A 15,293-nucleotide genomic window follows, 5' to 3' on the forward strand; every position below is an offset into this window, starting at 1 on the left:
ATATATTTGCCTAGTTAGAAAAAATAGGATGAAAGGCTTAAACATGAGACAGGAATCCATCAAAATCCTCAGGGAGAGAATAGGCAGGAACCTCTTCAACCTTGGCTGTAGCAACTTCTTACTAGACATGTTGCCAGAAGCAAGAAACAAAGGCAAAAATGAACTACTGGGACTTCATCAAAATAAGAAACTTCTGCACAGTGAAGAAAACAATCAACAAAACTATAAGGCAGCCTTCGGAATAGAAGAAGATATTTGTAAACGACATATCGGGCAAAGGGTTAGTATCCAAAATCTGTAAAGAACTTATCAAAGCAATGCCCCCCAAACCAAATAATCCAGTTAAGAAATGGGCAGAAGACAAGAATAGATGCTTTTCCAAAGAAGACATCAGGTTGTTAACAGACACATGAGAAGATGCTCCACATCACTCATCATCAGGGAAATACAAATCAAAACCATGACGAGATGCCACTTCACACCTATCAGAATGGCTAACATTAACAACTCAAGAAACAACAGGTGTTGGCAAGGATGCAGGGTAAGGGGAACCCTCTTGCACTGTTGGTGGGAATACAAACTGGTGCGGCCACTCTGGAGAACAATATGGAGGTTTCTCAGAAAGTTTAAAATAGAACTACCTACCCTATGATCCAGGAATTGCACTATCAGGCACTTACCCAAAGGATACAAAATTCAAAGGGAGTACATGCACCCTGGTGTTGATAGCAGCATTACCAACAATAGCTAAACTGTGGAGAGAGCCCAAATGTCCATCAATTAATGAATGGATAAAGATGATGTGGGACACACACACACACAATGAAATATTACTCAGCCATAAAAAGAATGATATCTAGCCATTTGCAATGATGCGGATGCAGCTAGAGTGTGTTATGCTAAATGAAATAAGTCAGTCAGAGAAAGTCAAATACCATATGATCTCACTCATATGTGGAATTTAAGAAAGAAAACAGAAGAACATATGGGAAGGGAGGGGAGGGAGAGAGGGAAGTGAACCATAAGAGAGTCATAACGATAGAGAACAAACTGAGGGTTGATGGAGGGAGGTGGTGGGGGGAGTGGGATAGATGACTGAAGTGAATTAAGGAGGGCACTTTTTGTGATGATCCCTTGGTGTTGTACGTAAGTGATGAATCACTGAACTCTATTCCAGAAACCGATATTGCACTGTACGTTAACTGAGTAAAATTTGGCATTTAAAAAAAAGATAAAATAGGTGCATAGTAATATATATATATAATATGCTGTCTATTTTGTAAAGAGGGGGAAATAAGAATATATTTTCATTTGCTTCTGTCTGCATAAAAGCATACTGAAAGTCTCCCCATCAGCATAATAAAAATGGTTTCAGTGAGGAAATGAAGAATGTGAGAATTGGAGACAGAAGTGGTATGAAAATTCTCAGTGTACACTTTTTTTTTTAAAGATTTATTTATCTATTTGAGAGAGAGAGAGTGCTCCAGGGTGGGGGGAGGGGTTGTTGTGAAGGGAGAGGGAGCAGAAGAGAGAGAATCTCAAGCAGACTCATCTCCAGCAGACTCCTTGCTGAGCGTGGAGCTCAATGCAGGGCTCATTCTCACGACCCTGAGATCATGACCTGAGCTGAAATAAAAACTTGGATGCTTAACTGACTGAGCCACCCAGGCGCCCCTGTATTTTCTTATACAGTTTTGGTTTATGAATGATACATATCGTATGTATCACCTTAAAAAAAAAAACCAACAAAGGATGAACTATAGTCAATGGCACTTTTGAACTTAGATGCAAACTCAGATGCTGAGTAATTATAGATGACTGTATAGCAGAAAATGCTGTAATGTTTCAGTTTGGGGAAATGTATCGACAAAGCACATTAGAAGTCCAAAGAGGTAAACAAGTAAACAAATAAAAACCCAAACCAGAAAACAACCAATATGATGATGTAGGCATTTGTTCATGTCTACAAGGCAACTTGTACAGTTAAATATTCAGTCCTAATAAAAACTAAATGCTAATAAAAACTAATGCAAGTAAGTAGGAATTGATGGATACTTCCTTAATGTGCTTTAACATGTATCAAACCAACAGCCAACTGCAAACAACAAAGATATCTCCTGTATAACCAGAAAGCAGAGAAGCTACCTTCTTAATTTTAGCTCAGGTCATGATTTCAGAGTCCTAATATTGAGCCCCATATTGGGGTCCACACTGAGCATGAAGCTTGCTTAAGATTCTCCCTCTCCCTCTGCCCCTATCCTTGTCCTCTGCTTGCAGGATTTCTCTTGAAGGAAGGAAGGAAGAAAGGAGGGGTGGTAGAGGTAGGAGATGGGACAAAGTAGGACACAGAAGATTTTGCATTAGCTCCTTTAGTTAAGCCATTGACTGGGAAGATGAGAAAGGAGAGGCATTTCAGGCAGAAAAGAACACAGATCATATGGAGGCCATACAATATCTTAGAATGAATTGGGACCTACCTGCTTGTTGTTCAGTATCACTGGGTGTGAGGGGTGAGCCAGGAAAGCTGGGGTGAGCTGCAGAGCTAAGCAGAGGCTAGTATGTAGGTGGCCTTTAAAACCAGGTCAATGAGGGATTTGTATAGTATTTTGTGAGAGACATAGACTACTGTAGGGATGTAAAAATAATCCACTAACATTTAGCTCCTATCTTTAATAATGATAGCTTCCATGAGTAATTGCTTTGCTTATAATCTTTGGTTCTACAATCTTTGAGGAAAACCCAGAGAGTAAGGCAATAAGAGCAACAGGAGAATCAAGAACCATGGGCTTGCAGTGGGCAGCTGTGTTGGAACAAGGCAGCGCTCATTAAATATTTGTTAATTCAACTGACAGTGCTCACGGGGTCTATGCACGAGCTGTCATATTTAAACTCTTTGGAAGAAAAGGGTTCTTTTGAAAAATTACCACTTGACTAGGCATTTTGATAAGCTATAACGATCTTCTGGCAGTAACACATAACGTAAGAGTTCCAAATATTTTCAGTTACCTTCACATCCAAGTTCTTAGAAACAGTTTCTAGGGCAGACATAAAATCTTGAATTGTTTTTTCAGTTTTCCGGTGCTCGTGTCTGATGAAGTGAATGTCTCCAGAAAGCTTCACAATACTGGAGTCACATCTAGCAGCAAGATGAAAATGGGTTGTGAGATCAATGGGCTCAAACATTTTTTTAATACTACAGTAGGGTATGTGCATTGACCTGATGGCAGAAGTTCTAAACTTCTTTGGATGATGAGTTAGTAGATAGAGGAGCAAATGCAGAAGTCTTCCTTTTTCTCTTTTTTCCCTGATGGGAGAAGAACCACTTTGGATAACGATAACATTGATTGAAATCAAAGAACTGTGTGGAAGTAGATGAAGACATTGGGAGAAAATGGGGTGAATTTTAGATTTTCAGTCTGATGTATTAATTTGGTCATAGGAGTTCCAATAGATTTTAATGTTTTGGGAGTACTCCCTGCTGCCTCTGGTGAGGTTTTTCCTGTTCTGTATTGCCTTCTGAGTCACACTTTCCTCTATTTAGTCTCTTTTGTTGACTCCAAGATTGTCAATTCTCTTCTGGCTACAGAGTCCCAGGTCGCCATCATCTTCCAACCCATCTTTAGAAAGCAGTTTTCAGGGGTGCCTGGGTGGCTCAGTGGGTTAAAGCCTCTGCCTTTGGCTCGGGTGATGATCTCAGGGTCCTGGGATCGAGCCCCACATCAGGCTCTCTGCTCAGTGGGGAGCCTGCTTCTCTTCTTCTCTTTCTGCCTGCCTCTCTGCCTACTTGTGATCTCTGTCTGTCAAACGAACAAATACCATCTTTAAAAAATAAATAAATAAAAATTAAATGGACATTGGGGAGGGTATGTGCTATGGTGAGTGCTGTGAAGTGGGTAAACATGGCAATTCACAGACCTGTACCCCTGGGGATAAAAATATATGTTTATAAAAAATAAAAAATCATAAAATAAATAAATAAATAAAAATTAAAAACCATTTGCCTCCTCTCGGTGCCAATCAAAACTCCCGTGCCTCGAGGGGTCTCAGTCAAGTGTCGTCTTCCATTAGGACAAAAACAATTCACACTAACATGGGAATAAAGTTTTAGTCCCCCAATTGCATTGGTATCTTGAGGAAGGAGCTCCAGTGAAGTGAGGTTGGAGTTGAAGATGAACCATCTTCCCAGCGTGTCAGGGAACCCCACTGCATTATCAGCACTCAAGGCTTCTCCTGGGAGAGGATGGGTTCCATATTGTATTATCCTTTCAATCCACGCATATATGCATGAAAGATAGGATATAGAACGCTGAGAGACTGTGTCTTTTATACAAAGTTATCAGAGATCACTTTGAGGTTTGTGATTTTAGAAAATAACTCTTTTGACTGTCCTCAAATAATATTTATTAGGAAGCCCATTTTCATGTTGTCATGCTGAGTGCTATAAATACTGTTTGTTTTATAGCTGTCAATATTTTTTAGGATCTGGAAATGGATTTGTTTTTCTTAAGATTTTTGGTGCCAAAGCTGAGACAGAAGTGAGTAAGATGGTAATTTTGCCTGAGAAATCCCTTCAAGAGATATCGGGGGACTGTTGTGGTGGGGGCGGGAGGGGGTGGTGGGGAGAGAATGCTGGGAACAAGAATTAGGAATTAAATCTGATCAAAAATGGGAACGGGCTTGGAAGGCACCAGTGATAGGCAAAAGCCGTTTGGTAGTAGAAAGTGTTGCTGTCAAAACAAGTTCTGTGGGCGGCTAGTTAGGATGATCTTATGTGAATCCACATTAAGATCCCCAAAGATTACACAGAAACAGTGGCTGCTGTCACGGCTCAGGGCCACTCCTCCCCCAAAGTCCTCCCTCCTTATCCGACTGTCAGAGACAACTAGTCTGTGCCTTGTAGCCTAATGGTTAAGAAGTGGTCTCTGGTATCACAATGACCTGGCATTGAATCTGCTACTCTCTAGCTTGATACGTTACTTAAGGATGAAAGGAGCAACAAATAGGATTTAGCCAGAACCTGGCACCGAGGAAGCTCCCCTACCCGATCAACAGCTTTATTTATTCTTTCCTGCCTTCCCACGCAGACACACACACCGCCAACCTGACGCCACACGCTGATTTGTTTTGTCTACCTGGTTGTCTAATGATTCTTTATTCCTGATGTCCAGTCACTTCGACCAGGATATCTTGACTGAATTGTTCTTATAGCAATGTTTCTGGGATTACAGCCTTGATCTACAGGTTCAAATCTCTGTTTTAAGAAAGCTTTCTTCTCTTACACCCATGAACAGTTTTTTCCTCAAGGATCCATTCTTTCTTCTTGAGGAAGTTCCTGTAGGGTTTATGTTGAATAAGTTTTACCTGTCTGCTGTATATATCAATTTTTGATAGTCATTTTTGTATTGAAAAACGTTTTCTTTTTGTTTTTTATGGTTTGCTCATGTTTGCTTTTCAAAAAATAAATCAGTATTATTTTTAGTTGTATTTATTCTATTTGGAGGGCTTACAAAGCATATTTAATCTCTATGACATTTCAGGGTTATGTTTGTTTGGTTTTTTTCCTCCACCTTAATCCTGAGCAATTCTTGTTCATCTTCTATCTCGTTCTTTTATGTGATCATCTCTTTTTGGGGGAAGCACTTTTATTTCCTATTTTTTTAAATTATTTTTACTTTATGAAACTAAAACATGTCTATAGTTTAGAAGTCAGTAAAAACTAAAAGGCTAATAACAAACCATAGTGGCTCCTTGCTCTGCTCCTTCCTGCTGCTCTCAGGTCTCCCCAGACACAGGGGCCCCCAGTTTCAGAGGTTCCTGGTGCAGCCAGCTCCTATCCCTTTTGAGAATTCTGTGCTGCAAAAGCACATCATTCTCAGCTTACCACACAGGTTTAAAGTTGGGTTTTATTGTGTCTTCTAAGTCAGTTTCCACATGTCTGTCTGTTTTCTAGGTTCCAAGATTTCCATGCTGATATCCTCTGTCTCTGTGGGTATGTTTTAAAGACAAACATTAGGGGCCCCTGGGTAGCTCAGTGGGTTAAAGCCTCTGCCTTCAGCTCAGGTCATGATCCCAGGGTCCTGGGAGCCTGCTTCCCCCTCTCTCTCTCTGCCTGCCTCTCTGCCTGCTTATGATCTCTGTCAAATAAATAAATAAAATATTAAAAAAAAAAAGAGTACATGTGACTGTCCATTCAGCAATCTTTTATCTCTTTCTTTTGTTCTTAACTTCTTTGAAACCAGGAGAACCTTTGGTTTGAAGTCGTCCTGTGTTTTTCTGGTTAATTCCTCTCACTGGGGTATGTTTAGCAGTCTTACATTTCTGTCTGTCTATTGACGGTGGTGGTGGCAATTTTTATGCAGAGCCTAGATTCTTCCTAACTATCACTTCTACATCTTTGAATGATTCTGACCACCTGCAGGTCACCAAGTGTGTGTTTGGTGAGGCCACATCCTTCACATAGGTTTGTGATATGAAATCTGTTATTTCTCTAGTCCTGATTGGGGGTGGGGTGTGGGGGGAAGTGTACATCTTTTCATTTTGTCCTCCAACACTAGACTGGTATATTTCACAGCCTATCATTGAGTCCTAGGATTCTCTGTTGTGACACTATAGGCCTTCTCCAATTCTGCCTGTAGCAGGTCAGTATGTCTCTCAGATGTGACTTTGCAAACACAGAGGTAGGTCCCGGAGATTGCATCCTCAGCTCCACTCCCCTGACACTGTGTTACTGACCTGAATCTCTAAACGGCCATTTCCTCTCTCTCCTATTTCCCATCTGAGCTCCTAGGTAATATTGCTCTGTTCAAATTATTTGGCCTATTAGGACTTTGACTCTTGATTTGGAGCAAATCATTATGTTTAAGGAGAGGACTCCATTCATCCAGACATCGCGGTATTTGGTAAGTGGACTTTGTGGTCAGCTGTTGTGGCAACCTCCAAGTTCTATTAAAGTTGGAGTTTTTGTTTCCTTTCCTATGTTTTTAACTGGGTTTAAGTTGTCTCGAGTGAGAGAAGTGACGTGAAAATATTTTTATTCAACTATCCTTAATCAGAAGTTCCTACTCGCACAGGTTTAAAAAGTTGACAATATCCATGATGTGGTTCATGTTCTCCCAAGAATATGACTTTTGCTTTAAGTCACCTACCAACGGAATTTATTATTTTTTCATAAGCAAATCTGTCTTTGAGTCCCAAATCACCAAATGTGGCTGGAAGTTTGGCCTCTCCCTCTGGCTGCGGCTACAGACTGTACATCATAGCCATCCCTATGGGAGTTCTTTACATATTTGCTTTTCCTCATTTGCCCTTGAGACTCTCATCTACCACATAGAGGAGAGGGTATCAAAAGCAGATCAGACAATCTCGAGAACCTCATCTCATCGCAAGTACTTGCTTTTAAACTGCCACTTTCTTTAGAATAGGAAAGAAGTTGCAAGATTCAAAGCACATTGCCGTTATTAAATACTGAGTTTGAATTATTCAACAGTAGAAAGTTTGCTAGGAATTATGTTAGAATAATCAACTTAATCTCAGTTATGCCAAAATCTAATTGGAATGAAGGTCAATATATGTGGAAAGGCAGTCATTAATTCGGTCTCAGCTTGTCCATTTGCCACTTGCTTGGCAAAAGTACACAAAACAGGAGAGGATGGGCGAGTTGAAGTCTCACGGCTTTTAGCCAGGTTCTGTCTCAGATTAACAAATAGATTTAAGAAATTTTCCTAAAAGAAAGATGTTCCAAGGAAAAATAAGACCTTCTCCTAAAATCACTACTTAAGATTCATGGGGAAGATAATTAAGAAATTGAAGAAAAAGATGGAGGACTAGAAGGCCCTTGGTTTCCCCTTCTCCTCCGGATGCACTAAATAAACAGCTTCACACAGATGAAGTACCTCTGAGAAAAATCCAGAAACTAATATAAAGACTACTATGTATCAGGCAACTAAGAAAATACTGAAATGGGTAGGAAAAGCTGAGACACACTCATGCTGTAAACAGCTTTCTTGGCACAGGGCCAGCGGGGGGGACCCCTGAAATCCCAGCTTCTCCCTGAGGAGTGACAGGTTTGAACCACACAGCTACTCGAGAGACTGGCTTCCAAATAACCCAATTCTAAGAGCTGATGGGGCTCATTTGCTAGTCCCTTGGGACCATAGAAGACAAAGAGTTAGTTTTAAACAACCACCAAAATTTAAAAATTGACAAAGGATCTGAATAGACATTTATGCAAAGATGACATACAAAAGACCAACAGGTACAATGAGAGGTACTTGACATCACTGATCATCACAAAGCTGCAGATCAAAGCCACAATGAGATGTCATCTTACACCTGTTACGATGGCTATTGTCAAAATAATAAAAAGATAACAGACAGTGACTAGGATGTGGACAAAAGAAAACTCTTGTGTAGTGTTGGTAGGAATGTAAATTGGTACAGCCATTGTAGAAAACAGGATGAAAGTTCTTCAGGAAACTGAAAATAGAACTATTATATCATCCAGCAACCCCTCTTCTGGATATATATCCAAAGGAAATGAAATCAGTACTTGGAAGAAATATCTGAACTCCCACATTCATTGCAGCAATACTCATAATAGCCAAGAAATGGAAACAACCTAAGTGTCTGTTGACAGATGAATCAATAAAGAAATTGTGAGATACACACACACACACACACACACACACACACACACACACACATTCTGATTATTACTTAGACTCCAGAAAGGAGACATTGCCATTCGCGAATACATGGATAAAACCAGAGGACATCATGCTAAGTTAATGAAGGTAGATGCAGGAAGAAAAAAAAAATACATCATCTCATATAGAATCTGAAAACGTAAAATACATTGAAGCAGAGGGTAGAATGGTGCTTATCCAGGGTGAGGAAGTGGGAGAAATGGGGAAATACTAAGTCAAAGAGTACAAAGTTGCAATTAGGTAGGAAGAATATGCCTAGAGACCTAATATACACTGTGATGACTATCATTAATAATGTTGTGTTGAAGAATAGAAATATATATATATATATATATATATTCCATATAACCTTCTACATTTCAGATGCTCCAGTCACAAACATAAAATGGTAACTATGTGAGGAGAAGGTATATTAATGAGCTTGACTGTAGTAATCATTTTAGTATGCATATATATATATATCAAATCATCATGTTGTAGACTTTAAATATAAATAGATTTTTATTTTTAAGAAAGGAGACCAAAAAAAATAGAGCAGAGCAGAAAGAGTTGCATATCTTGTTCTTGATATTATTCCATAGTCCTATGTCATAGTTCATTTAAATCTGTTATTTTGTCTTATATGTAAAGCAGGATTTACAGAAATTGAAGAGTAGGATTGTGAGCAGTTTGCAGAAAAAATAAATAGTTGAGGCATCATCAGCACACCACCAAAGGAAACCAAATTCCAAGTTTTTTCAAAACAGATGTTTGGTGTTTATCTTTGCAAAATCATGGCACGTCTAGATCTGATGGTGGGTTTGCTCATGTTTGTTTTATCATCTTATTTCATGACTTACCCAAATATTATAAAATTTCCTTCGTGTATATCAAATATGATATAATGAAATAGAGAAGCTTGTATATTTTATTTTTTAAGAGATTTTATTTATTTATTTGACACAGAGAGAGAGATCACAAGTAGGCAGAGAGGCAGGCAGAGAGAGAGGGGGAAGCAGGCTCCCTAGTGAGCAGAGAGCCTGATGTGGGACTCAATCCCAGGACCCTGAGATCATGACCTGAGCCAAAGGCAGAGGCTTAACCCACTGAGCCATCCAGGTGCCCCGAGAAGTTTGTATATTTTAGATGTATAAACATATATTTATAAATAATATAATTACATCTCTGTGTGTGTATACATACATAGGTACTATTCCTGTAGATTCTGTTTTCCTAAAGTCTGGTACCTGCTCTGGACTTTCATGGCTAGTGCTTTAGTTTCAGCCCTTGACATTTGGCACCTTGATTACAGCAATAGGCTTCCTTTCATTTTCACACTTTCTTTCTGTACCCCAGCAATTCAACTAATACTAGAATGTCACTAAATATCTCATCTCCTTTCTCACGATCTTCCCATGGTTCCTTATAACCTTCTACATGAAATTCCTATCTCTTACCTTGGCCCACAAGATCCCTCAGCTTTCAATCTGGACCCCCTTTGAGCTTCATCTCCCCATCTCCCATCTCTCTCTAAATGCAAGCCCCAGATACCAAAACTAAAACACACTTCTCACAGGTATCCCCTTAAACCTGTCATAGTAATTCATCTCTCAGTTCTTTTGCATGTATTATTCCTCCTATATGAAGGGCATTTCTCATCCTTCCTTATCTAGCAAACTTCTATAGATCCTTCAAAACTCATCTCAAGTGTCACCTCCTTCAGGAAGACTACCCTATGCCTCAATCTGATTTGGATATTCCCATGGCACCACAGTCTCTCATTGTAGAGTTCATCTCATTCCTTACATTTGGAGCTTGTTTCCCCAGGTAGATCATAAACCTGGGGCCATAGGGAATTGAAAGTGGACCATGTTGCTGAATCCCTGAATCCCAGCATAGCCTGGCATACGACATAGAGCTTAATGCATTTTTTTGTTGTTGTTAAGTCGAACGGATAGATACCCTAAGAGAAGTTTGTCTTGGTATTGATCAACTAATCCTTATTTGGTCATTAACATTGCAGAGCAGATTAACAAAATGGAGGCTGGGTATTCCAAGAGAGAGGAAACAGGAAAGAAGATGTAGTGTTGCAAAGGTGTCTATAGTCAGCCATTCACAGGTGATCTTTTATATGCCTATTAAAGTGGTCCTGCCATTGTCAAGACCCACAGATTTTTGCTAACCTGTGTAGCATTAATTCTTTTGATTCAGAAATAACATTTGAAAGATGTTCCTCAAAATTTTATCCCATTAGGAAGTAAATCCCCTTTGTTAGATTTTTATACGTTATTCTTATATATTTTAAACGTTTGAAGAATTAGAATTTGACACATCTTGGAATTTTGTTTGTGGCTATGAGGGCTGTGTCTTTGTATAAGATGTTGGTATTTGGACAGTCAAGGGCTATAAAGACATATCATCCTTGTCACTTTCAGATGGAACCAAACTGGATGTTGTGTAGAAGGGGTCTCTTATAAAAACCTCAAGTCTCACAGGTGGTGAGAGGCTTTCAAGTTCTACCATACACTTTCTCAATTACCACCTTGTCAGTTTAGCTTCATGTAAAGACATTATCTACTGTCCTACTACATGGAACTTATTTGGGAATGAGAATTCTGTGGGCAAGAACTGACATGTTTCTTCTCACCTGGCTACTCTTCCTCGAAGATCTCCAACTCCTTGAATGTGTTTGGTATTTAGCTCCTGTACTGCAAAATTAGTTCCTGTGGCCACCTGGTCTCGAGCTCTTATTTGGTCTTCCAAAACCTGTAAATTTGAGTGAAAATTCCCATTAGTTTCCCATCACACATGGTAAGGAAATAGAGATTAAAGCAGAGGCATTCAAATCGAATGCCTTTTCCTAACTAGGCTGATAGTGTACATGAGTGAGAGAGTCCTACGTCAGAGAGAGAGGCAGTCCCTGCCTTACCTGAGGGAGCAGGGATGGCCTGATCTCAACAGACTGTTGCCAGGAAGGAATAATAGCTCGGTAGTATTTCAACACAAGCCAGAAATCTAGATGTTATGTTAAACATTTAAATTTTTTAAAAAAAAGACTTATTTCAGAAAGAGAGTGAGCACAAGCATGAATGAGGGGAGGGGCAGAGGGAGAGAGAGAGAATCCCAGTGGACTCCTTGCTGAATGTGCAGCCTGATACGGGGCCGGTCCCCTGACTCTGAGACTATGACCAGAGCCAAAACTGAGTCAAAAGTTTAACCGACTGAGCCATACAGGCACCCCTAAATCTTTCAATTTTTAAAGATTGACATCTTAGTCAAAATCTTTTATAAACACGATATGGGCCAAATAAAACATATTTCTTGTGCTGTAAATACCCTGAGTGCCATTTGGCCATGACCGAAATAAAAGTTTTTCCACAAAAACCTATTTCAGAATTGGTGGTAGGTTTGGAAAAAGGGATCTTTATATGGCATCAGGCAATACCTTTTACAGATTGACTCAGAAGCGAAGTAAAGCTAATACAACTAACACAAGCAAAATCACATGGAATGAAACAGATTTATATTCTCAGTTTTTTTAGAGAGCACTAGAGATGGGTGGCTTGAAGTGTGTTCAGATTTTGCCCTTGAGTATCCTTAGTCATGTCTTCAAGTTCTGACATAGAGCTAAGTGTCTTATACTACCAGGTTGGTGGTTCCAAGCATAGTAGTTTAAATTTTTTAAAAACTCATATGTAAGTATTAAGTTAAAAATTTAAAAATAATTCTACTTGTCCATTGACAAAATTTCTATCTTACTTGACATTCAAATTCTAATGTGAAGTGAAGATATATAAAATAATTTGTATTTATTCACAAAAAGTGAGAGAATAAGACAAGATCATGATTTGGGGAAATGTTTTAGTTGCCCTATTTGAATAGGGCCTGAACTATGTTTAAATTTATGTTTATGATTTTTTTTTGAGGAAAAGGAGGATTTTTGTAACAAATGAATGATAGAAATTTTAAAGACCATGTACAGGATCTTTCTCATTTGTAAACTCAGCAGACTGAGAAGACTCAAGGGCAAATAAAATTTTAATTGAAAACATAGAAGTGTCCAGAACACTAGCTAGAGTTTTCTGTTTTTATTTGTTTTTGCATGTGTGTGGGTGTCTTAGTCCATTCAGGCTGCTCTAACAAAATATCACAGACTGGGAAGCTGCTAAAGAACAGGAATTTATTTCTCACAGTTCTGGAGGCTGAAGGTCTAAGGTCAGGGTGCCGGCATGGCTCCCCTCTGGTGAGAGCCCTCTTCTGGGTGGCAGACTGCCTGCCTACTTTTTTTTTTTAATTTATTTTTTATTTATTTTCAGCATAACAGTACTCATTATTTTTGCACTACACCCAGTGCTCCATGCAATCCATGCCCTCTATAATATCCACCACCTGGTACCCCCACCTCCCACCCCCGCCCCTTCAAAACCCTCAGATTGTTTTTCAGAGTCCATAGTCTCTCATGGTTCACCTCCCCTTCCAATTTCCCCCACCTTCCTTCTCCTCTCCATCTCCCCTTGTCCTCCATGCTATTTGTTATGTTCCACAAATAAGTGAAACCATATGATAATTGACTCTCTCTGCTTGACTTATTTCACTCAGCATAATCTCTTCCAGTCCCGCCCATGTTGCTACAAAAGTTGGGTATTCATCCTTTCTGATGGGGGCATAATACTCCATAGTGTATATGGACCACATCTTCCTTATCCATTCGTCCGTTGAAGGGCATCTTGGTTCTTCCCACAGTTTGGCGACCGTGGCCATTGCTGCTATAAACATTGGGGTACAGATGGCCCTTCTTTTCACGACATCTGTATCTTTGGGGTAAATACCCAGGAGTGCAATTGCAGGGTCAGAGGGAAGTTCTATTTTTAATTTCTTGAGGAATCTCCACACTGTTCTCCAAAGAGGCTGCACCAACTTGCATTCCCACCGACAGTGGAAGAGGGTTCCCCTTTCTCCACATCCCCTCCAAAACATATTGTTTTCTGTCTTGCTAATTTTGGCCATTCTAACTTGTGTAAGGTGACATCTCAATGTGGTTTTAATTTGAAAAACAAAAATAAAACGAGGGGCATCACATTACCTGATTTCAAGCTTTACTACAAAGCTATGATCACCAAGACAGCATGGTACTGGCATAAAAACAGACACATAGACCAGTGGAACAGAGTAGAGAGCCCAGATATGGACCGTCAACTCTATGGTCAAATAATCTTCGACAAAACAGGAAAAAATATACAGTAGAAAAAAGACAGTCTCTTCAATAAATGGTGCTGGGAAAACTGGGCAGCTATATGTAGAAGAATGAAACTCGACCATTCTCTTACACCGTACACAAAGATAAACTCAAAATGGATAAAAGACCTCAATGTGAGACAGGAATCCATCAGAATCCTAGAGGAGAACATAGGCAGTAATCTCTTCAATATCAGCCACAGCAACTTCTTTCAAGATATGTCTCCAAAGGCAAAGGAAACAAAAGCGAAAATGAACTTTTGGGATTTCATCAAAATCAAAAGCTTCTGCACAGCAAAGGAAACAGTCAAGAAAACAAAGAGGCAACCCACAAAATGGGAGAAGATATTTGCAAATGACAGTACAGACAAAAGGTTGATATCCAGGATCTATAAAGAACTCCTCAAAGTCAACACACACAAAACAGACAATCATATCAAAAAATGGGCAGAAGATATGAACAGACACTTCTCCAATGAAGACATACAAATGGCTATCAGACACATGAAAAAATGTTCATCATCACTAGCCATCAGGGAGATTCAAATTAAAACCACACTGAGATATCACCTTACACCAGTTAGAAATGCCTGCCTACTTCTTACCATGTCTTCACGTGGTAGAAGGGGCTAGGGAGATCTGTGGGTGTTTTTTTTTGTTTTTGTTTTTGTTTTTATTAGGAGGGCACTAGTCCTGTTCGTGAGACCCCCACCTCCTAATACCATCACATTGGGCATGAGATTTCAAAATGTGAATTTCGGGGGAGAGGGGAGAGACACAGACATTCAGACCGAAGAATAGATATTATTTGGTTTTGTTTCGGTAAAGACTTGCAATGAAAGGGAAGTTGCCCAACTAAACACTGAAACATATGAGACAAGGATAAATGCATCAATGTAGCTAAGTAGATATGCATACCTAAATAGATCAATGTAATGTAATGAAGGCCTTAGTAAAGGTAAGAAAGAAAGGCGCGATCCTTGAGGCTCACAAATCAGTGGGGAGTGGGGAGAGTTTTACAGATGGTGTTGGGATCTCTGGTTATCTATTCAGAAAACAATCAATTTAGATCCTTACCGACAGACATCAATACAGATTTTAGAAAAGTTGACTGAAAATATAAATAAAAGGTTACACCATTAAAATAACAGATAGTACAGGTGATTATTTCAGTTCTAAATGAAGATATTTTGATTCTTAAAAAAAAAATGAGAGAAATCTCAGAGCAAAGTATTGGAATGTTTAACCTTGTGTAAAAGTTGATAGAACCATTGTAAATACAACTAAGGTGTAAAAAACAAACTGGAAAAACATTTATAGTAAATGTTATGGCCAAGGATTTCAGTTCTGTGCTTCAATCAACACGGACTTGCT

General features: G+C 39.3%; 1 protein-coding gene across 4 annotated transcripts in view; it reads right to left on the reverse strand.

The window, feature by feature from the left end:
* The window catches only part of FAM81B (family with sequence similarity 81 member B), a 56,176-nt gene that overhangs the window by 22,618 nt on the left and 18,265 nt on the right, over positions 1-15,293 (reverse strand). For all 4 annotated transcript variants that reach the window (XM_004769909.3, XM_045074443.1, XM_013044513.2 and 1 more), the window contains exons 5-6: positions 11,332-11,450; positions 3,007-3,136 (exon numbers count right to left, since the gene is read on the reverse strand). In XM_004769909.3, coding sequence (XP_004769966.1) covers positions 3,007-3,136; positions 11,332-11,450 — 249 coding nt within the window. The remainder of the gene's footprint in view (positions 1-3,006; positions 3,137-11,331; positions 11,451-15,293) is intronic.

This window comes from Mustela putorius, unplaced genomic scaffold, assembly GCF_011764305.1.
Source record: "Mustela putorius furo isolate JIRA1106 unplaced genomic scaffold, ASM1176430v1.1 tig00537350_pilon_pilon_pilon, whole genome shotgun sequence".
Taxonomy (NCBI): domain Eukaryota; kingdom Metazoa; phylum Chordata; class Mammalia; order Carnivora; family Mustelidae; genus Mustela; species Mustela putorius.